This window comes from Bicyclus anynana, chromosome 20 (genome assembly GCF_947172395.1).
Source record: "Bicyclus anynana chromosome 20, ilBicAnyn1.1, whole genome shotgun sequence".
Classification (NCBI taxonomy): Eukaryota; Metazoa; Arthropoda; class Insecta; order Lepidoptera; family Nymphalidae; genus Bicyclus; species Bicyclus anynana.
In genome coordinates this window covers 7,562-31,036 of record NC_069102.1, presented here as the reverse complement: position 1 = coordinate 31,036, position 23,475 = coordinate 7,562, and the positions used below count along the sequence as shown (strand labels likewise).

General features: G+C 43.0%; 2 protein-coding genes across 4 annotated transcripts; both read left to right on the top strand.

Moving 5' to 3' along the window:
- The first annotated feature begins 393 nt into the window (after positions 1–393).
- LOC112046116 (tudor domain-containing protein 5) lies at positions 394–13,102 on the top strand. Of its 3 annotated transcripts, none has more exons than XM_052887677.1 (10): positions 394–652; positions 732–925; positions 1,486–1,592; positions 2,461–2,665; positions 3,574–3,850; positions 4,807–4,912; positions 7,864–8,188; positions 9,633–10,187; positions 10,261–10,374; positions 12,269–13,102. In XM_052887677.1, exons 2-10 carry the CDS (start codon positions 737–739, stop codon positions 12,956–12,958), a joined length of 2,568 nt encoding a protein of 855 aa, XP_052743637.1. In that variant the 5' UTR covers positions 394–652; positions 732–736; the 3' UTR covers positions 12,959–13,102. The 3 variants fall into 3 exon arrangements, with proteins under 3 accessions (XP_052743637.1, XP_052743638.1, XP_023938384.2); XM_024082616.2 differs by having other exon boundaries at positions 396–652; positions 7,957–8,188; XM_052887678.1 differs by lacking the exon at positions 10,261–10,374.
- A 4,366-nt stretch (positions 13,103–17,468) lies between these two features.
- LOC128199207 (uncharacterized) lies at positions 17,469–22,939 on the top strand. Its single transcript, XM_052887679.1, has 3 exons — positions 17,469–18,496; positions 22,062–22,175; positions 22,727–22,939. Exons 1-3 carry the CDS (start codon positions 17,996–17,998, stop codon positions 22,877–22,879), a joined length of 768 nt encoding a protein of 255 aa, XP_052743639.1. The 5' UTR covers positions 17,469–17,995; the 3' UTR covers positions 22,880–22,939.
- The last annotated feature ends 536 nt before the right edge of the window (positions 22,940–23,475 follow it).

Below are 23,475 nucleotides of genomic sequence, written 5' to 3'. Positions count from 1 at the left end.
GGTTCTACGTTCGGCTGTATGTATGTTTTTTTTTTTTTGAATTCAGAGTTTGAGGTCAGCGGCAATTATAAATAGAGATTTTTGATTTTAAAATAGTTGAAGAAACGTAGAACAAAATATCACTGCCATTTGTTGGTGAATTTGGGTGCGATACAAGTCCATATTTATTTAGTCTGAGGGTCAAAGTTATTTTTTTTAGTTATTTGTGGTCATAGTCATGTCTGTACTCTGTGGTGACAGTGTCATATACTATTCTTTGGTCCTTGATCATGTGTCTGTGATTTTTTTTTATGTATCTAACAATCTGTGTAATTGTGTATGCTATTTGTATTATTTAAAGTGATCTGTGGAGTAGAGTAAGTTTATGGGAATTTACTCTACTCCACAGATCACTATAGACTAGAAACTCTACTCCAAAGAGTAAATTAATATATGCTCTACTCTTTGTTTGTATTTGTCTTGTCGTCTGTGATTTGTATTTTGTTTAAAATTATTAAATTACACTTGTTTATTTGATTCACTGATGTTTTTAAGCTTTAACAGATTGAGCAGTTAACTCGAACAAATTTGATAAAAGGCACATTTTATAGTAATTATTGTATATGTTGAAGCCGAAGCACTCTATTAAATAATTTTATATTGAAGTTTGAAGGTAGGTAGACGTACTCTGAATTCTATTTTGCCGTTACTATGTTGTCGCAATTTCTAACCTACTATCGAACTTTATGTAGGTAATATGGATGAAGAGCTGGAAGAGCTGAAGAACGTGTTGCGGGCGTTCGTGGTGTCGTCGCCGGCGCAGGTGGACGCGCGCTCGCTGCTGCGTGACTACCGCGACATGTACGGTGCGCAAATACCCGCGACGAAGTTTGGCTACAGGGACCCTATCACTTTCCTTCGCGAAAAATTTACTGATTGCTTCTTAGTAAGTCAACAAGCACTTAATAGAACCAATATGAAAATCTATCATTTAAAAACACTATCATTCAATTTTCTGTAAGCTATCTATATGTCTGAAATCAAAGAATCAGGTTGAAAACAATACTGTAAGTGGATGGGTATTAACTTACCTATCCTCAATAAGAGAGAGAGGGCAGAGGGGTTACCCCCACCACACCTATCTCCCTTGGGAGGAGAGGCATAGTCATTTGGAAGATAGGCTTAACTACTATTACCCATTATGATATTAAACAGCACAGGGTTTGATGATAATGTTTAATTGTGTTTAATGTTTAACAGGAGGGCAATCCCCTTTTCAAAGTGCATAGGTGTGATGGGGGTTTGATGCACTCGCTACAGTTCGCCATTTAGAAAGCCACAGTTAGGTTGCATCAAGTTCATTTTGTAGGATGGAACTAGCTTGATATGCATCTTTATTGCAAGACAGGAAAGCCACATCATCAGCATTATGTTACAATGGTGACTTCAGGTAATTGTGGTAAGTCACAGGTGATTGGTGGTGGTGAATATGGAATGATTGTTCAGTTCCAGGGGCTGACAGCCAACCCCGTGCTGACGCTGATAGTGCCGGATGCCATTAAACATGTTGACAAGTTTGTGCAAAAACAAAAACCTTCTTCTATTACAAAGGCGTAAGTTCAAAAGATACACTCAACATTTTTTTATTATAGTTAGCATATGCTGCACTATTTCAGCCGTGTGGTTCCCATACCTGTAAGATAAAAATATATTTTACTAGCAGAACCGCGAGGCTTTGCCAGCGTAGTTCGCCATTTCCTTAAGAATTATCTTACGGAAATGAGAACCACGTGGGTGAACACAACATCCAGTTTAGCAGGATACAGTAAAAAGCTGGTCCTGCACATTATCCATACTAATATTATAAATATGAAATTTATAATATTAGTATGGGTAGCACTTGGGCATAAAGTAGCTTTCTGTGAAAGAATTGTTCAACTCAATTCAGTAGTTTCAGAGCTTATTTAAACAATGAAATTTTTCCTCTTTACAAACTTAGTAAACTTTATAATCTGTGATTCCTTTTTTTCTCAGAATGTCCTCAGCAATATTATAAACTGGCTATTAGACTCTTTGATTACAATTATTATGTTGTGTATTTTTATATCAATTATTATCATATCATATTGATACAAGAAGCGACTCCTTATTCATCCTAATATGTTAGCAAACAGACTCTTGACTGATGACTGTCCGAGGCTTCTTAAACGTAAACGCATACTCGACCTGGACATTTGAAAAACAGGATGCACCAATTGAGCGCCGACTCCTAATGAGGATCGACCTCCACAAGACAAAGACACTCGCAACATATTTGTTTATAGTCTTAGGACTGATTGCAAATGGCCGAAAAAAAAAAAAAATTTCATATCATATTTTCAAGTTGCGGGCATGGGCTTGTTGTCTATTTAAATATAGAATATTATACAACCCTTATTCAAATTTGCTGTTTGATGTGCTGGTAATACATAACTTTTCCAGAAAAGGGAAACGGAGAAGTGTGCCACAATCGGCATATAATACCCAGAGTGCTGCACCCAAACCACCAGATCGATCGCAACCGCCTCGTGTACACAATGGTGTACGTGGTTCACCGGCACCACCCAAGCCTATACAAAATGGACAGATGACTGCATCGGCTTATCCACCGGCACCAGCACTGCAATGCGCACAGAATGGTCCCCAGGTACTTATGCTTACAATGTATCATTTTTATAGAACACTAGCCAATGCTCCGTGTAGTTCCCGTTCCCATTTGAGTACGGGGATAAAATATAACCTATTGACATTGACCTCTTATAATAAAAAGATGCACAATCATGAAGAAAATGTTACTTAAAAACTGGCTAATTTTGCTTTGGCAGTTTTAGAATTATTGGTAAAGAAAATTATACCAAAAGGCCTTTAAATATAGTTCAATATTCAATAAATTCCCAAATTTAGAGTAAATTCAACCTTAAGGATTAAGTTTAAGGTTGAATTTGCAAATACGACTACTTGAATTGAGTGCCAAGAAGTTGTGTTTGGCACTCATTTAGTGGGGACGTTTTTTGGTCACTGATTGTGCATCCACTTTTAATAGAATGATATAGATGAGATATATGAGATATATAGATAGAGAAAAATGATAATAAACAAATTAGGCTCTGATCATAGTGGTCTTACAAATACTATTTTAAATAATAAAAGCCATAGCAACCAATGGTTCAAGTGTAGGCTATAACTGAAGATAAGTTAGGCAATTCAAGAGCATAATTACTTCAAAAGTCTTGATTTAAAAATAGTCATCCAGACTATACTGGAACTTAATTAAACCATGTGATATGAGATTTAAATTAATTGTCAATGAAATAATAAAAAGGTAAACATTGATAATGAGGTAGTTAATGCATTTGAGGACTTTTTCCAGAATGTTCCTATCTTGTAAACAGAATCACTGCACTCATCTGCTGCTTGCCCAGAGGCTATTAAGAGGCATTGTTAAAGAGTGCAACAATTTCATTATATATTTATTTGTCTCCTGCAATTATTATTGAAATCCTTTGAGACTAAGGGCATGAGTGATTTATATAGACTTTGTATTTCTACATGTAGGTTTTCCAGAGAAAGGACCGAAACATTCAGGACAGGAGTGTCGGCACAAGTTGGCATGCGTCCCCAGCACCCGTCAAACCTTGTGCCAACACTCCTGCGCGGGTCGACTCGGCCCCGTACGAGCCCCGTCGGGAGCACGGCTCGGCCTCGAACGAGCCCCGCCGGGAACACGGCTCGGCCTCGTACGAGGCCCGCCGGGAGCGCACCGAGTCCCGCAGCAGCGACTGTTCAGAGGCCTTCAGAGACGACGAGCAGTGTGGCAGGAGCAGTCCAGCTAGTGAGCAGCACACTATTTTTCATTATCAGCCTATTTTAACCCGCTACAAGGCTAGGCCTTCTGTATATGCAGTTATGGAGATCTTCCACTCAGTTCCAATGTGGGTTTGACTTGAATTCATTAACAACAACTATCAGATCAGACATTCATTATATTGACTTGGACCGACAGCTTAAAACTTCACAACTCTGAGCTGAGAATATGAACTCAAAATTTCTCAGAAGAAAAACTCAGTATCTAAGCCTGATTCAAACCCTGGACCTTGTTGTAAAAAACCATACAAGCTAACCGCTAGAGCAACAGAGCTATTACTATAAACAACTCAATATCACAAGGAAACGGGCCTGTCAGATAATTCATTATAATACAATAGGGAAGAGCATTGTGGTGGCAATGAATTTTAAATCTATCTAAAACTCTGAATTTTGCTATAATGAGAATCTGTATCGATCTTGTAAGCAATTGAAATAAGCAAGAATTGGCAATGATATCTGAAGACTTTGTCCAATAAATTACACCGTGTGCATTGTGAGGGTCTTTTGATATTTATTTATTTATTTTATAGGGCACCAACAGGCTATGACAATTAAAATTGAGTTTTACAAAACATGGATTAGTGTTGTTTCACCCACATATAGGTTATGTTAGACCCACTTATAATGTACCTCAACATTTATAATTTAGTTCTCAAATAGAAACATGAAAAAAGAATAATAAATAGGTTAATTAGACTAATTAGGTAAAAGACTGATTTAGATTTGCGTTTATAAATATAGACATGGATCTATCACACAATTACGTCATGAACAGATTGAACTAAAATAAAATAAACATGAAAAACACAGTATAAACTGTAGATAAAAATAACATTAAAGAATACCTCTTTAATGTTGATGAATATATTCATAATGGTTTAGGAAGTCATGACAAAACTTACGTTGATGTCTATTTTCCAGGCAGCGTGAGCAGTGGGTCGAGGATGCAGGTGCTCCGAGAGATCAGAGAGATCATCGACGAGCACCCAGACGGGGTGTGGTGCACCGACGTGCTGCAGCTGTACAAGTGAGTTGGTTCAGTTCATCATCACCCTCCTACCATCTACCTGCCTGTCCGCCTGAGTTGTAAGCTGCTGCTGCTAAGTAATGTGACCGTCACATTTGCACATCTGCTGGTGTGGCACTTTCATTTTTTTTAATAAAACTTCTTTAAGCACGCTTGATTTCAGGGTTAAGTCACAGTAAAGATATACAAGCAGTATAGTAACTCGGCCGTATTTTTGAAATAAATACCTACAGCGCGGTACGTAAACATGTCATAGGGTTGCCCGCCTCCAGCATTTTAATTACATTTGCCAACTTTGTGTTTCCATTTAGTTTTGTGATTGTAAATAAACTTTTTTTATATAAACAAATAAAATACTTTATAAATTGTAGTAAAATGGGAAGTGATCAATAAAAATGCGTGTTTTTTGATTGGTTGATTTAATTAAGGCTGATAATACATCAGTAACCTTGAAGGATTGGTCGTATTCTTAAACATATTTATTTCGGTGATGCCACCTAGGTATTATCTCCACCTTAGGTGAACAAATAAAAAAAGATAAAGCTAAAAAAAATTTTAATAAAAAAAATTCAACCGACTTCCAACTCAGAGTTTTTTTTATTAAAATTTTTATTTTTTAATTTTTAGTGTTAGCAGACCTACTGAGTGTAAACAAAAATTAATAAGCAATTAGTTGAAACGTTATTTTCTTATGATAAGTATCTAAGTCCTACAATCCCAATTTTAAAAATACTACCTTAACTCATATACAAAATTTCACTCCCCCTTTATCCACACGTAATATGAATATTCAGAAAAACGTGAAAGGTGACTGTCCTCCGTCTTCATCACCAGACCCCCTATGCAGTCACAATCCATATGGTTGGAAAGTTCTCATCAATATAAAATTTATCAAGTCCAAACACAAGGTAGCTACTGTGAACCGTCGAGGAGTTCCCTTAACTCTCCTTCATTTTCGTCACCTGACCCCTAATACAGTCACAATCTATCCAGGTGGAAAGTTCTCATCAATACAAAATTATCAAGTCAAAACACAAGGTAGCTACTGTGAACCGTCGAGGAGTTCCCTTAACTATCCTTCGTCTTCATCACCAGATCCCTAATACAGTCACAACCCATCTAGGTGGAAAGTTCTCATCAATACAAATAAATCAAGCCCAAACAAAAGGTACCTGCTGTAAATCGTTGACGAGTTCCATCGTCTGTGTTTCGGCTCCATCATCAGACCAACTCCAGACCTTCATAAAATTGTAGTGGTTTAAAATACCTTATGGAAACACTAACAAACGCACAAGCCGTCCCTACGATTTTCGAAAGTTCTCCTCAATTTCTCCAGGATGCCATCATCAGATCCTGACATGAAAAAAATGGGACCACCCTGGAATCATACCCTTTAAAACAAAAAAAGAATTTTCAAAATCGGTCCACAAATGACGGAATTATCGCTGGACATACATAAAAAAAAAAAAAACATACATACAGCCGAACGTAGAACCTCCTCCTTTTTGGAAGTCGGTTAAAAATATAGACTCCCAGAAGTTATTTTCATTATACAAATTTTTTTCTGTACAAGTATTAGTAGTAGTACTTATAATAAATAATGATTTAATATTATGTTAACGTTTTCGTCATTTACCTATTTAAACAATTTTATTATTTAAGCATTTATTTATATTTCTTATAATTTTCAATTATGCTTTTATACAAAATATTATACAAACTTTATTAAAATATCTAGCCCACCGGTTGCAAAGCTTTTAATTCCCAATCAACAAGATGGTTTCGATTCCAAACTATCTTTTGGTATAGGTTTCAAGTAAAACAGATAAGCCGTTACCGAGCGAAAATGCAAAATATGGTAAAAACGGCAGTTTTTAAATTATTAATCTTTACTCTGCTAATACACCGTGCGTTTGTCACCGCGGCACAGTCGCGACTGTCTTCACCCTACGATCACCCCACGTTCGAGGTGCGTAGGTATAGCTCGCGTTTCGACCTCTAGTATGAAGTCCAACTACTGGTTTTAGTGTGGTTAAGTTAAATGCGTTACGAAAATTGTAATCGGGTAATGCTGCCATCTACAGGCACAGTGAAACAGTTTGTTTGTTATTTTAGACTACCAGTAGATGACCCTCTTAGAGAACTTTGAAACAGTTCCTTTTTGTACACTTAAAGAATCTGTTTGCAATGCAGTTATCTGAGGCTCGTAGATGACCCTTTGTTGTTTTACTTTAGTCGTGTGGTACAGTACTGTCGTTTTTTTGTAAAATAATATTTACTTGATTATTTACTTAGAAACATGACTTTTACCATTATAGTCGTAATCCATTGAATTAGTCTGTGAAGACTGTTGAGAATGAGTTTGACAATAGTCCAGCGGGCATCGAACCACGGCCTGTCATTGATGAGTCTAGCTGCTTTACTGTTGAGTTATTGAGGCTTTTAACTTTCAATGTTGTTCTATGTGGAACATATCCATAGTGTACTAGGGTCATTTGAAAATTTCATAGCCTAACATATATCGGAATGTCATATATTATTGAATTATTACCCTTCTTTTTAAGCTACATTATTCAATAGCAATAGTATAAAATTTCATTAATTTATTTGCATTCATTACGATTCTCCACGATGTCCTGTCGAACAAGTTGTGACTATTTTTGAACATCAAATCGAGTATCTTGCAGTGATGAAGAAAGGTTCAACAACAAAAGAGATTTATGAAGTCGTGCTAAAATCTTTTAGTGAATCGGTCCTTCATATGCTGTCGTGAAATAGTGGGTGACGGAGGTAGGAAACCAGAGGTGCTACTAAAAAATATAAGCTTTGTAATTTCCTGGTTATGCTACGAACCCCTCGTAGTAGTGATGTAAAGTCAACACACCTTTTTTCTTTGTACAAGATGTTGACTAGTGTGAGGCCCATTGATGCTGGTTCACTAATCACTTCAGCCAGCCGAGCTCACTCCAGTCGCTCAGCGGACTAGTGGAGTCGAGCAGGGCCCCTCATCAGTCCTACGTTAACGCACCCCCGTGGTCGCGCAGACAGCGCTTCGGGCGCGAGCTCAACTACCACCGCCTGGGCTGCACCAGCGTGCTGAGCCTGGCGTGCGCCGCGCCGCACGTGGCGGCCGTGCAGCACCCCGCGCGCGCCGACTGGCTGCTGGCCGACCGGCGCTCGGCCGCCGCGCGCCGCCCGCCGCCGCCGCCGCAGCCGCGCGCGCCGCCCGCGCCCGCGACCGCCGACCCGGACGACGCGCTGCCCGGCGTGGCCTACGTAAGTAGTGTGCGCCGCGTGCTGTGCATTGTAAAATACTTACTTTATAATCTCACTCGTGATAGTATAATCTGCCGACATATTGTGAACTGAAAATATTGATTGCAGTTTAACGTGTTATTTTTCTGTATGTCATAATCTATCGGAAGTGAAACCGTTAAATTGCAATCTTAACTGTCCGAACTTGCCCCTGATTGGTCAGCCTTACAGCAGACCGGTCTGTGTCCATGTAGTTAGGAATGAAACACATGTCAGTCAAATAAAATTCTTCAAGAATTGTGAAATCACATATTTCTTTATTATTTATTTTTATGCCAATTGGTTAGACTAATAGTCCACCGCGCTGGCCCAGTGCAGATTAGCAGACTTCACACACACAGAGAATTAAGAAAGTTCTGTGGTATGCAGGTTTTCTCACGATGTTTTTCTTCACTGTTTGAGACATGTGATATGTAATTTCTTAAAATGCTGAAAAGTTGGAGGTGCATGCCCTGGACCGGATTCGAACCCGCACCCTCCGGAATCAGAGGCAGAGGTCATATCCACTGGGCTATCACAGCCACTATTTATTATAGTCTTACAGTATTTCACCCATAAGGGTGTTAAATTTTTTATTTTTTCTGATAATTTCTTAAAACGCTTATAAGACATTTTCCGAAATCACTGTGGCCCTTTTATTCATTTTCCATATCATGAAACTTGGTAACAATGTTTTGTTGTAAGTACACTGTAACATGTGAAACGCCTAAATATTTTAATTTTTCATGGCTTGAATTGAATTCATCAGGCATAGCACCGTCTTCAAACTGATCAGCAGGTAGAACATAATAATATTATGATGTTATTTTTCGCATTTTAATTTAGTGCCGTACGTAGGTTTTGAAGTCGGTTGTATTTATTTTCATTAAAATTTCATTATTTTTAAGTTTTCAGTGTAAAATATATTATAGTTACTAGTACTAATGTAAGCAGCATGTGCGTGATATATATTACATAATTAATATGTATAGTTTGGTATACGTACATAATATGTAGATACATATGTTACGTGTACTGGGTATGTAGGCAGGTAGGTACTTTTTATTGATTTTTTAACTACCTAATTAAAACGAAAAACGATGTCAGATGACCACAATTTATCCTTTAATGAAGTATAAAACACACCGTTTAAAATGGTTTAAAACCGCAGAATTTTATTTAAAACGTTTTAAATCGGTTTATTTACATCTATAGCCACAATCTATCTAGGTGGAAAGTTCTCATCAATACAAATTAATTAAGCCCAAAATCAAGGTAGTTTCTGTAAACCGTTAAAGAGTTCCCTCGTCTATATTTTGGCTCTATCATCAGATCGATTCCAAATCTTCATGAAATTGTAGTACTTTAAAAACCTTAATAAAAAAAGTACACACTAGTCATTCCTATAATTTTTCCGCATCCACAGGCGGACGAGCTGTTCCCCCCCGACTGCATGAACTTCATGGACAGCATCCCCAAGCTGAGCCTGGACGGCGTGGCGCGCGGGGACCTGCTGCAGGTCATGGTGGGCGAGGTGTACTCGCCCAGCCACTTCTGGCTGCTGCAGCTGGGCGAGCAGTTCCACCTGGCGCTGGAGGAGCTCATGGACGACATGAACCGCTTCTACGAGTCGCCGCGCGGCGCCGGCGCGCTGCCGCCCGGCGCCGTGCGCGCGGGCCACTACTGCAGCAGCCGCTACGCCGGCGACTGGCATCGCGCGCTCATCGTGCGCGTGGACGACTGCGACCACGTGCGCGTGCGCCACGTGGACTACGGCACCGTGGAGCGCTGCGCCGCGCGCGACCTGCGCCCGCTGCGCCGCCGCTGGGCCGCGCTGCCCGTGCAGGCCGTGCGCGCGCGCCTGGCCCGCGTGCGCCCCGCCGCGCGCGGCCGCCGCTGGCAGCGCGCCGCCGCGCAGCGCTTCCTCGCGCTCGTCTCCGACCGGCAGCTGGTGGCCAGCGTCACGGCCGTGGACGAGCAGGTGAGTGCCAGCACTCCGCTCCCCCCCGCCGCCGCCGCCGCCGCCGCCGCTCACCGCTCCGCTCTGTCCGCAGAGCGACGCGCTCGAGGTGCTGCTCATCGACACCTCCACGGACGAAGACGTCAGCGTGTCGGCGCAGCTGGTGGCCGCGGGCCACGCGGACGCGCGCCCGGACCCCGCCCTGGGGGTAACTAGCCGCCCGGCCGGCGGGCCCGCGCCCGACTCGTCCGACTCGTCCGACTGGTCGGACGCGGACCCGCCGGCGCCCTTCGAAGACTCTGCCAGCGTGTCGCGCCCGGCGTCCTCGCTGCGCACGTGGGCGTGTCCCAGCGACGACGAGGACTCGGCCACGTGGGCGTACCCCGGCGACGACGAGGACGCCGCCAGCACGCTGTCGGCCGCCAGCGCCGCCACCGCCGCCACGTCCGTCACGTCCGGCATGCTGCAGCGCAAGCTGTGCGCGCTGCGGGCCCAGCTGGCCGCGCCCGCGCCCGCGCCCCGCCCCGCCGCCGACAACATGTTGCGACGGCGGCTGGCGCTACTGAGCAAACTCTCCGCGCAGACCCGGCTAGACGCGCCCGTGCCCTCTCCCGTTCCCGCTTCCGTGCCCGTTCCCGCGCCCGCTCCCGCTTCCGCGCCCGCGCCCGTCGACAACATGTTGCGACGGCGGCTGGCGCTCTTCCGCAAGCTCAACGTGCAGGCGTCCTAGCGATTGGACATTCGAGACTCGGACCTTTTGTATATGTCACCGTTAGATTGTGAAATACGTTACTTTATAATCTCACTCGTGATATTGTAATCTACCGTTATATTGTGAACTGAAAATACTGATTAAAATTTAACGCGTTATTTTTCGGCATATTATAATCTATCGGAAGTGAAACCGTTAAATTGTCAATCAGGATAAATTTACTATAGAGCGTACTATATATATTACAAAAATAGTACAGCGCGAATAATAAAAATAGTAATGCCTTTTTTTTAATAGCAATGAACAAATTAAAAAAAGGCATTATTAGGCATATCATAAAGAGTTGGGATTTCCTGCCAGTGTTCTTTCATGTAGTTTTTTCAGAAACGGCTTAAACTAACACAACGCCGGCTTAGCACCGCCTTCAAACTGATCAGCTTTTAGAACGAAATATCTAATATTACTATTTAGGTTATTTTTTGTCTGTCCTTCTGTTTTTGTTGTTCACGCTGAAACTACTAAATTAATTCAAATTAAACTTGGCACGTTTTGAGACAATAATACAGATAAAAGAGAGTGAAATAGGGTTTGAAAGTTTGTATGGAAAGTCCTTTATTTTTAGTGTTACGGTTATAAAAATATGTCCATAAATAACACTTAAACGATTCGTTAAATATAAACAAGAATTTTTAATGAGGATGAAAAATTCAACCCCTAACGTGTATAAAATAGAAATTTGTTTCAATTTAGCCATTTACCAAGATATATTTGTGAAAAGTGGACTACAAACGGTCGGTTTAACATAAAAATTTACTCCGCAAATATCAGCCCTAAAGGGTTTAAATAGGGGTTGAATTATTTTATGAAAGTGTGTATGTTTACAGTCAGCACGATTTGAAATCATAATACGAAGGAGGTTTTATGGGTTGAAAGTTTGTATGAAAAGCGTTTCATTTTACCCATAGAGTTTTTTTTTAAATTTAATTCGTTCATGTTTTGAGTTTTAATTTTTGTAAAATGTGTAGTGAACTATTTGTTATACAGTATAAAACATGCGAAAATATAAATAGAAGAGCGCGAAATAGGAGTTGAAAGTTTACATCGATTTTCACGCGGTCAAAGCCGCGGGCGTCCGCTTGTTGTGAATATAGTTGTAAATGATCAACCGATCGGTCCGTACGACGCGTGCGAGGTCTCGCTCACATATTATATCGGCGCGACGTGCAAGGAAGGCCGAGGTCTCCCCGGCGGGGCTGCGGCGAGGGAACGATAGCGCTTCGAGGTCTGCACGCCGCCCGGGACGCGTCGGTCTTTCTGACGTCCGCTCGTCGCCGCGACAGTCGCGCCTCTCGTCCGCCATGTGTGCACTAACGCGTCGGGTGGCTTGCAGACGTCGGAGTGCTACCTGTTCCCGAAGTTCGCCCCGCTGGAGAACGGCGAGACGCCGAACTTCGCCGAGCTGGCCGCCTACCAGCGCGACGGCATCCTCTTCGACTTCGTGGACGAGTACCGCAGGCACGTGCCGCCCATCCTGCCGCCGCCCTCCTCGTGCTCCTCGTCCTCCCCGTCGCCTTCCCCGCCGCCCGAGTCTCCCTCCCCGCCGCCAGCGTCTCCCCCCCCGGCGCCCGCGTCTCCCGTCCCGCCTCCCGCGTCTCCCGCCCCGCCGCCCGAGCCCGCGCCCGCCGTCGCGCCGTCGCCTGCAGTTCCGCCGACGCTCAAGCCGTGCGCCCGGCTAGTGCCGCGCCTGGCGCCCGCGCCGGCGCCCGCGTGCGCGCCGCCGGACTGGGCGGCCAGCTGGTCGGTGACGCAGCCGCCCTTCGTGCCGCCGACGCCGCGCGCGCTGGCGCCGACGGCCCCGGCCGCGCCCACGTTCGCGCTGCCCGTGAACGACGCGCAGCTGTACATGATGCTGGACGCGATGGACCCGGCCATGGCGCACAGGTTCATGAAGTCGACGGTGGCGCAGGCGCTGGCCGCGTCGGGCCACGCGCCGTACGCCGCCCCCGCGCCGCCCGACCCCCCCGCGCCCGCCGTCCGCCCGCCGCCCGGCTTCGAGCACTACCGCTTCGGGAGCAACTGACCCGCGCGCAGCCTCGCGCCAGCGCACGACGAGCAGCCCCCCGCCCGCTGCCCGGCGCCCGTCTACCTCAGTGTCGCTCCAGTATTACAGTGAGACTAGCTCTAAGTTTAGTTCGCCGTTGCGTCTCCGGCGCCACATCGCCCTGCGCCGGACGCACCCTTGAACGCATATCTGAGAATTCTCTAACTGACCTCAATTGTACTCGCTTTTGTATATTAGCACTTAAATAAGCAATAATAATTAATGTAAGTTTTCACAATATCAGACCTGCCAGGCAGTGTTCGCGAAGAAATATTATCAGTTCGAAGAAACGTGAAAGTTGTTCCTATTTTTTGTAATTCAATAATTGATAACAGTGACATACCTGTGGTATCAAAAAGTGATCTTGATATCATTATAGTTGACATAATGAAGTAGTACCTCACGTGCTGTTTGGGAGCGGCTATAGACAGAATTATTTAAAAGCCAATTCCACATAATTGAGGACAAAGTCTTCTTGAGTTGCCAGTTTAAAACATATTATAAATATGATAAGATATGTTTTAAACAATGAATGACAATACGTGCTTCACCATTTTTCGCAAAATACCGACGAATCCAAAGGGATCCATCCAGAATCCAGAACCGACAAAAAACGACGAATCCGTAGAATTGTTGTCCAGTTCGACAAGTGATGGCTTGGATTGGTCGGGTTTACAGATAACTGATATTCTCTAGTGTAGTTTATTGAAGGAATAAATTATAACTTGGTGAAAGTAACGTGTGCTTCTTCTTGACATGTTTTTTTGTTATACTATGACAAGTAGTGATTTTTTTCGTTTTTGAATTGTTATAAACTTTGTACTTGTATGCAAGTACACTTTTTGTTTTTTTTTTTCCTAAAAGTAGGTATATACCTAGTTGTGTTAGTATAAGTTCTTAATAGTATAAGTTAATTACAAATAAGGGTAAAATTTCTATTTGGGTACCTTCTTCAGCTTTGCTTATCAAAACAGGACCCTGTGAGATCTGTGGTAATCTCCTATTGTGTAATGGATAAGGATATTGGTTCAGAATTATTTCAACTCTTGAAAAACAAGAGAAAAATTCTGATAGGCTGTATCAATAGAGGTGCTTTAAAATGTATTTTGTTGAAAACAAATTGTTTATTAAAATAAGATTGAAATGTGCTACGTAGTAGTGTGGCCATTGGACCTGTGATAACTAATGTGGAGCGTGTGTAGCAGCTACTAGAGTTCAGGTTATATGCACAGTGAATTGAATAACTACACTCCTCATATACAAATACGTGGGCACTCGGGGACTGTCGCGGTCAAGTTATTGCAGCGTGCATTATGAACAATTTAATTATGCACCTCATTATGTCTCACCTAGCATTGTGTTTAAAAGAGATACAATCAGTTATGTGGCTAGTTACTATCCTACCGACAAAGACGTACCGCCAAGCGATTTAGCGTTCTGGTACGATGTCGTGTAGAAACCGAAAGGACTGTGGATTTTCATCTTCCTCCTGACAAGTTAGTCCGCTTTCATCTTAGATTGCATCGTTATTTTAGTAGGCCTTGATGTCAGCAATCATACTGTAGAGTAGGCTCGTACTATATTCGGGACACCCTGTATATAGATAGATATTGTGCAGTCGTGCAGCTCATACTCGTAGATGGAAACGTGCAGTATGCACTGTCTAACCGGAGGGGATATTACGAATCTGTACAATTTCTAGGTACCTACGTATAATGACCACCGTGTTCAAAAACCTTGTGAACGCCACTGATATTGTTATTTAGTGTTATAAATTAAAAATATGTTGTTTAATATTATATAGGTATTCTAACCTTTTTTTCATTGCATATAATCCGATCTCTATGTAATAGTACATTATGATATAAGTGTGGTAAGTTGAAAAGTACAGCCGAGGCGATATTGCTAGCTCGAGCCGAAGGCGAGAGCTATAGTAAGGAAGTAGAGGCTGTAATTATCAAAGAGCACGTATGTCATACGACGTTTATAACACTTTTGCGAGGAAACACAGTTTGAACACATTTTCTGAAAATGAATTTGCATCTTTGCCTGTATTCCCTAAGATGACATTTTCATACGATTGTAATTTTGCACAGATAGCGAAGAGTGCACACCAGCGTTTTTTTTGTAGGCAAATGCACCAAAAATTATTAAAATAAAAGAATTAAAGAATTATTTAATATATATTAGCTCACAAAGTTAATTTTATTCAGAAAATGTTGAGCACTTTTCTGACATATATATATATATTTTTAAAGTTACTGTTGGTTACAAACCTACTGTTGGTTTTTAGGCGGATGTTAAAAATTTTATTACGGCACATGTGCATTTTACATTACATTACGGCATATGTGCGTAATGAGATACGTTGAAATTGGTGAACTATGAGATACTTTACGAGCAAATGTGTTATAAATGATTATTTTGATATGCTTCAAACTTAAACCTCATTTTTCGTAGTGATAAAAGAAGAGGGCTACAGACCTTCAGTTTTATCAGTTTCATCTTAAATTTTTTTTTTCATTCATTATGTTATGAATATATCAATAAAAAATCATTAGAAAACTGTACAGTTAAAACTGCAGGTCTGTGGCATGAGTAAAAATGTTCTATTTTAGCAGATTTTTACTTCATACATCAAGAATAAAGAAATGACTTTAAGGACATGTATTTTTTTTCAATCCCATTAAAATTAATTGTGTTTAAAATAAAACCTAATATCTGGAGAGCCGACGAGGGAAGTTTTGAATTTGCTCGAGACGAGTGTCAGATCAGAAGCCTGACGATTTGCTAAGCGAATGGGAACGTAACAGATGTTAATAAAGCCCTTGTATTTTTGATTACGAACGCGTTTATTTCTTTTTTATTTTGAATTTGGAATCAATACCAAAAACACAAAAAAAAAAAAATATTTTCTGAAGATTTTGGCAAGCCGAAGTAATAATAATTGCCTGCAATGATGCACTCCTCACTGTCACTCTCCTGAGTAAATATATTCCTTTCATTGCTGTTACTGCAGCTATGGCCTAGTCAAAGAGTAAATTAATTTATAGCTAGTACGGACTATTTTAGTCGAGTACGAACAATTTTTGGGTTTACCGCCCAAATATCGTTCGTACTCGACTAAAACACTAAAGTAGTCCGAACTGGGCCTAAACTCTCCAACGGAAAGCGAAGACTATAAACAGCATAGAATTATACTTGTACCGACTCTTACATCTATGTTAAACAGAGTCCTTTTCATGAAAGAAGTCTCGCGGCTAAAACCTAAACAAATTGACAGCGCCTTAAGGTGGGTACAGATTGGTGCAATGCAACATGTAATGTAATATTCTGCCTTACATTGCATGTTCCCTGCTGCCTTGGACGTGTGGCGCGCACGGTACGCGCATTGGCTACGAATCAGTCGGCTCTGTCCTGCGCGCCCCTTTGTGTTCGTACCAAAAACCGACAAATCTCGGATTGAACCGCGCACGAGTTGTAACGCTCGGAGCGTGCGCGACCCAGGCGCAGTTCGTGCGCGCGACGCGTAAAAACCACGAGCATTCGTGATACATTGCAGCAATGTGGACGTCAAATTCTTGCATTGCATGTTGCATTACATGTTGCATTGCACCAATCTGTACCCACCTTTAAACACAGCCATTAGTCATTACCACAGACGACAAATGAAGGTCATTACCAGTCATTACCAAATGACAATGAGCCGTGAGCACAGAACACTAATACTCCTAACGGAGAGCGCCGTCTGACAATTTCTGGCCGTGCAACAATTTAAAAAGGCAGAGGACATGGCATGTGCCGAGTACGGTAACGGGAAATGTTCATTTGTCGTCTGTGGTCATTAGTGTCGTATGGTATATTACTCTGTGGTATCTACAGATTAAGAATTCGGCTTAGAATATCGCAGACAGAGTCTCTAACATAGAGTACATTGAATATAGGGTATAGAGTCCTCAGATGCCATCTCCGCTTAGCGCCATCATGTGAGCAAATAGAGAACTACACCAATTATAATATATACCCATAAGTATAAAATGAGCGTCGAATTACGTATATAAACCTATATCCATAGAGACATAAACATAATGTTTACCTACTAGTATAAACTGTTCTTTAATTCTATTATTTTATTTAGGAATTCGGACACAAATAATAAAAACACAAATGGGATACATATAATTATTTATTATTTCTCCTTTTGTGAACATAAACAACTCCGTCTCTTTGAATAGAGTCATCTTCGTCAAAACCTCTAGTGGTACTGCTTACCAAATATATTTCTTGACTTACACCAATTAAATGTAAAAAATCTGCACGAAAAAATAAAAAAAGAACTCTACTAAATCTCAAGACAAGACATATATAACAGAGTTCTCGGAATCCAAAGTAAAGCACAGGTCAAAACGATTTATAACAGTCACCAAAATCCATAATAAAAGCCAGGTCGTCGGGAAAGATCAACGCAAAAAAACACCATGAAGAAAGCAGAAGAAATAAAACCGTTTCGTCTACAAAATTAAACAAAATGTCACAAGCCGCACAAGGTTATAATTTTTTTTTTTAATACCTGGCTTAAGATTACCTCAGAATCCTGCTGGTCAAAGTGGCTTAAAGCGCCATCTATTGAGCAAATAGGGAATTAATGAGGCATATGCAATTTGTACTGAGGTCGTAATGTACAGACTGATTACACCCTGGTCTCTAACTATTTTATAAAATCATCTAATCTAATCTGTGACTGTGGTTTAGATTTAGAAAAAAATACGATAACAAACATGGCGTGCGTGTAGTACAGCGTCTGTAAATCCTGTTTACAATTATTACTTATAATTAATAATTAATTTAAAGTGTTCACAATAATGCGGCTATCGTCGATCAGACGGAGGGTCGACACCACTCGGACTAGGTAAAGACAGCGCGCCGCAATGTGAAGCGGTCGCGAGTGCGATGTGGGCTCGTGGGGCTCGCGGCGCGAGGTGAGGCGACAGTCGCAGGGCCGGGCTCCGGGGTGCTATGCAAGCGGCGCCGACGCGCTACGCGTCCGCCAGCGAGCTGTACTGCGCCGACGAGGTGGAGCTGCTGCTAGACGAGATCCGCGAGCTGGAGCCCACGAGCTGCCGCGGCGAGGACGTGCAGGACTTCGAGATCGCGGGCAGCGGCGGCGGCGGCGGCTCGGGCGCGGGCGGCCGCTCGCCCGCCGGCACGGAGCTCACGGAGCGCTCGTGGGACTCGCACGCGCACTACTCGCGCGCGCCGCCGCCGCGCCCGCGCGCGCTGGCGCCCGTGTACTGCCACTGGGCGCACCTGCGCTCGGCGCGCGGCGCTCTGGGCGTGCTGCTGGCGCTGCTGAGCGCGGCGGCGTGCGGCTGCGTGTGGGCGGCGGCGGGGCTGCGCGCCGGCGCCGCGCGCCCGCTGCTGTTCGGCGCGCTCACGTCGCTGATGCTGCACGCGCTGCGCGCCGCGCTGCACGTCACGCGCCTGCACCGCCTGCTGCCGCTCGACTGGAACCGGCTGGTACGTGTGCTCAACGCCTCAATGACTACACTGAAAACATATAGCCAGATCTACAAGACACATCTAAATCTAAAAATAAAATCCAAAAAAAAATGACCTGTGCTTGGGATGATTGACAGACAGTTTAACGGCAGCTCACTGTAGACAGAATAGTACATACATATCAACTTGTTTACCAACTTCTACAATGTTGAATGTGTATAAAATATTTCTTTCAATTTAGCAGTTTCAGGTTTCACTGAACTGGCACATGTATTCAAGTGGACCACATGTAAAACTGAACGTTTGCTGTGTGTGTACATTGAGAATGATCAAACAACTAGATAAGACACCTTGAAATTTTGTCATTTTAATTTTTTTTGTTGTTTACAAGTTAACGCTTGACTACAATCTCATCTGATGGTAAGTGATGATGCAATCTAACATGGAAGTGGGCTTGTTAGGAGGAGGATGAAAATACACATCTCTTTTGATTTCTACTTGACATATCAGAATGCTAATTCACTTGGTAGTAAGTCTTTGCCAGTAGCCACGGCCGAAGCCTCCCACCAGCCAAAGTCTATGAACATAATAAAAAATAATCATAGATTATACTACGAACCTTGAGCCCTTACTTAACTCTATACCAAAAGAAATCTGACCTCATCGACCTCAGCTGCAAAAAGCTGCAGCTTATTTTTTGTTTTGGCGTTTCCTACGTTTGGCAAGGTTGTTGAACCCTGTGTAGCTTAGCATAGTTTTTGAACAAATTAACCTTTTGGATGCTATTTTCCAGTGCTGGTTTTTAGATAAATGTCATCAAAATCATCTGTTTACAAAACAAGGAGTCAAAATCACCACTTAGACAAAAACATAGTTTACATTCACAGAGTTATTCAATTACTTGATTGCTGTTCCAACTAAATAATCAATTATTTTTAGATGTTTTTATTATAAATTTGATATAAATAAGTTACAAATACTTATAATAAATGAAAGGTTACTTTATCTTTCAGTAAACTAGAAACTTCTAGTTAACCATGTTTTCCACCATTCAGACAGTATGTATAGATGTGTCAGATGGTTGCTCTTATACTGTGACCGAAGGGTAACGTCTAGCGAGTCAGGTCCATACCTAACTGTACTCAGGTATCAAAACAAAAGAGCATTGATGATGTACATTATAAAACTATCAGTTACACAATTAACAGACATCTGTTAAAAAGTCATTTAAATATGGAAGGTGGAAGGTATACTATTTGAAACATTATTTCTACCAGTTATTTTTAGCTATTTAAGAGAGAGAGAGAGGGGGGGGGGGGCGTGTTATAAATTCAAGCAAGAAAGAACCCCTACTAAGTGCAAAATTTTTTTTATGGAATAAATTGTTTTTTGTTCTTGATAACTGCGATCAGTCATCAGACTAAAAGCAGGTGAGTTGTGTAACATTGGGGAGGTTTTTAACAACATTTCCAGATATTGGTAGGTTTTGTTGTTGGAAGAAAACCAAAGGGCATCAGTAATAGTCCTTTGTATATTATTTTGGATCTGTTGGTTACACGTTGTGTTGGAATTACTGCAGGTGCCTCACAGCTGAATCCTGTAGACCCAGATAGGTTTAAGACTGCACAGTAAATGAGCAATTTGCTGTTAAATCTCGGTGTAAACTATCTGGCAAATAACCAGAGCAGATTTCTGAACCTTGTGTTGAGCTCTTTTCTTTTACTGTCAATATGATATTTACATGTCAAATGTGGGTTCAGATGGAAGCCCAAGTACTTAACTCATGTTGCTGGAGGCAGGTCTTTCTTTCCTAGGTTAACAGGAGGGCAGTCCCCTTTTCAAAGTGCAAAGGTGATGTGATGGGATTTTGATGCACTCAATTGGCCAATTCAAGATTGATTTTGTAGGATGGAACTACCTTGATGTGCATCTTTATTGCAAGACAGGAAAGCTGCATCATCACCTTATGTTACAATGGTGACATCAGGTGATTCTTGTAAGTCACATGTAAATATGTTGTAAAGGACTGGTCCAAGAACAGAGCCTCGGGGTGCACCTGCTGCGTAGGTATAGAAACTGGACCTAGCGTTGTGCTGTTTATCTTGGAATATTTTATTATTCAGATAAGATGCAAGTAGCAGGAACATAGAATATGGTAGTAGTTTTATGATTTTTACTAAGAGCTCTTTCTCAAAGGCCTGTAGGACATCTAGTAATGCTGCAGAGCAATATTCCTTTGTTTCAAGGCACTGGCGGATTGTGTGGTTACCCTGTGGACTTGTTTGACAGTCAAGTGTGAAGCTGAACTGGTGAGCAGGAATAGTCTCATTCTCTTTTAGGGCTTCTTCCATTCTTGCTAGGAATATTATTTCCCAGACCTTTGACAGGACGGAAGTAAAGCTAATGGGGCAATAAGAGCTGGCTTCTTCCAGGGGTTTCCCTCGCTTGTATCATTGTGATCTGAGACACCTTCCAGATATCTGGAAAGTAGTTTAATTGGAAGATGTGGTTAAAGAGGTTAGTCACATACTTGTATACTAGACACTTTAGGATGCTCTTTGAGGAGACGAGAAGTAATCAGGTCAAATCCAGGAGCCTTTTTGAGTCTAGTGATAAAACTCTCTCACTTTATTTTATCTTTTTAGGAGATGTTGTCTTGAGTGGTACATTTGGAGATCTTGTTGAAGTATTTCACATTTAGTGACTGAGGTTTGAGGCCCACAGTTAGAGACCAAGTCCAAGCATTTTGTAAAACGAGTATTGGGTTCAGTGAACTCTCACACCTCTTCTAGATTAGAGCACTTCTATGTATCAAGTTCACTTACTTATTGAGTGCGGTTACGGTGGAGTGGCTACTTGACATTGAATAAAAAATAAAAGTTTCATTAGAAGTTTCCCGACTTCCCTCAGTGTATTGTATCGAGACTCGGAACAAGCCGCCACTCGACGCGATCTAGATACGGCGGGCGGCGCTAACCGTCGCGCTAAACCTCTCCACTCTGCTCCGTGGAGAGACGGGATTTATTACCTAACTGAGTTACTTGACACGCTTTACATTCTAAAAACATCTATAGGGTATTAGTATAGCCTTGTTCACACGTGAGAGATCAGTCATAGAACTGCCTATACATAATGTGTTGTCCATGAAGAAACATTTGAAATGTTAGATAGTGGTCTTAGAGCCTGTGGTGTCCACACTTTGGGTATGTTGTAATAGCAGAGTCAGACAACTCATGTCCATTGCTGAACCCTTCTCTATAGACCCTCAAGATGACCTGCCTTCTGAAGGAACTGGTGGTATAGTCAAATATTCAGAATATTCAAACTTGAAGTTTCTAAAGTGCTTGTAAACTAAGCCGTCTTGAAATAAATAATTTTTAATTTTTTTTCATTTTTAACTATGTAACCTCTGAAAATTGAGTTATTTGCCTTACCTATAGTAGGTGCACAGACCGACAATCAGTTTGATAACAGGCCTCAGAGCCACGTCTCCGTATTGTTCCCCACTTCGCAGTTCTCGTAGTAAGGCGTGAGCAGGAGTGCCGGTCGATGTGTTATACAGTGTGCACTCCGCGTGTTGCAGGGCGGTGCGTCGTTCCTGTGGAGCGCGCTGTGGCTGACGGGCGGCGCGGCGGCGCTGCTGGCGCGCGTGGGGCCCGCCGACCGCCCGCCCGCGCAGCTGCTGTTCGCGGCCGCGGTGAGTGACGCCTTGCCTCGGCTCACTGGCCCCACCGTACTGCTGAATCATTGTGTATTGATGTCTATCTCGCAGATTCTGACTGATAGCGACCGGGACGGGTGTACACACAGTTGTACAGCAGCATTAGCATTGGATCATTATTCATTTTTAAACAACCTCCACCATTTGGTAGAATGTTTAGGAGCGGATGTGAGACAAATATAATAGTGTAGCAGCGGAATCAACCATTGGATACACTACACAAGCAGTGTCAGCACTACAGAAACCTATTACATATTTAATTATTAACGTCTGTGAGTGGTTGCTGAGCAATGGGATTTTGATGTAATTACCCACGTGTAACACCTGCATCGTATTAAGAATTTGATCATGCATATTATACCGGTGATGAGTTTAGATGTGTGCAGGTCATCATCTCTGAATCAATATAGTACAGCCCGCTCCGTCACTCGTGAGAGGTTCGGAACTTTCCTACGAGGCCAACGTTATAGTGATCTAAAAACAGAACATATTGTACATAAGTACATGTAGTGTCGTGACTGTTGCAGATGCTGGGGCTGTGCGGCGCGGCGCTGGCGCTGGCGGGCTGCGCGCTGGCGGTGCGCGCGGCGCTGGCGGGCCCGGCGCGCGCGCCGCCCGACCGCGCCTACCGCGCGCTGCCCACCGCGCCGCCCGCGCCCGCCGCCGACCGCGCCTTATAGTGACCGCCCGTCGCCAGCACCGACTTCTGAAGTGTGCTCCGCGCCGGCGCCGCACGAGCCGCTCGTACGGACGGTCGCCCCGTGGGAAGTCGCTGCCGAAGTGTAACTCATTCCATGAACATTACGGAGCAACGCACCGGAGCCCTGCGCCGTGGGGCGCCCGTGTGGCGCGTGTCTCTGTTCGTCAGGGGTGCTGCGAGTGTCACCTCTGCCTCTGCGCTGTGAATGTTATTGACGCGATTCGGCGGTGGTTCTGCTGTACGCAAAGGTCGATTTGCCAAAACGGAATTGTCGAAGGCCCCGCGCGCCGAGGGTCGCGTGCCGCCTCACTTGGACTCTCAAACGAACCAATCGTGGAAACTTTTTTAAAAACCAATTTCGATGGAACCCCAATTTTTGTACCTCCCTGAAATTTTGATTGAAATGTATTTTTTACGTGTGTCGCTTCGTAAACATCGCGCGCGCGTCGCGACGAGCTCCGGCCTGCGGCGCGCGCCGAACACTGACGGCGTCAGAGCGTCAGCGTCAGTGGAGCCGTCTATCAGGCGCTGGCGCATTTCTTATATTTAACTACCGTCGTTAAAAGAAATGAAAAT

What these genes read in the sequence shown, in the direction of transcription:
- LOC112046116 (XM_052887677.1), top strand. Translation starts at nt 737, where the DNA reads ATGGATGAAGAGCTGGAAGAGCTGAAGAACGTGTTGCGGGCGTTCGTG. An exon ending in AATTTACTGATTGCTTCTTA is followed by an intron (nt 926 to 1,485) that starts GTAAGTCAACAA and finishes ATGATTGTTCAG; the next exon opens with TTCCAGGGGCTGACAGCCAA. An exon ending in GCGCACAGAATGGTCCCCAG is followed by an intron (nt 2,666 to 3,573) that starts GTACTTATGCTT and finishes TTCTACATGTAG; the next exon opens with GTTTTCCAGAGAAAGGACCG.
- LOC128199207 (XM_052887679.1), top strand. Translation starts at nt 17,996, where the DNA reads ATGCAAGCGGCGCCGACGCGCTACGCGTCCGCCAGCGAGCTGTACTGC. An exon ending in CGCTCGACTGGAACCGGCTG is followed by an intron (nt 18,497 to 22,061) that starts GTACGTGTGCTC and finishes CGCGTGTTGCAG; the next exon opens with GGCGGTGCGTCGTTCCTGTG. An exon ending in AGCTGCTGTTCGCGGCCGCG is followed by an intron (nt 22,176 to 22,726) that starts GTGAGTGACGCC and finishes TGACTGTTGCAG; the next exon opens with ATGCTGGGGCTGTGCGGCGC.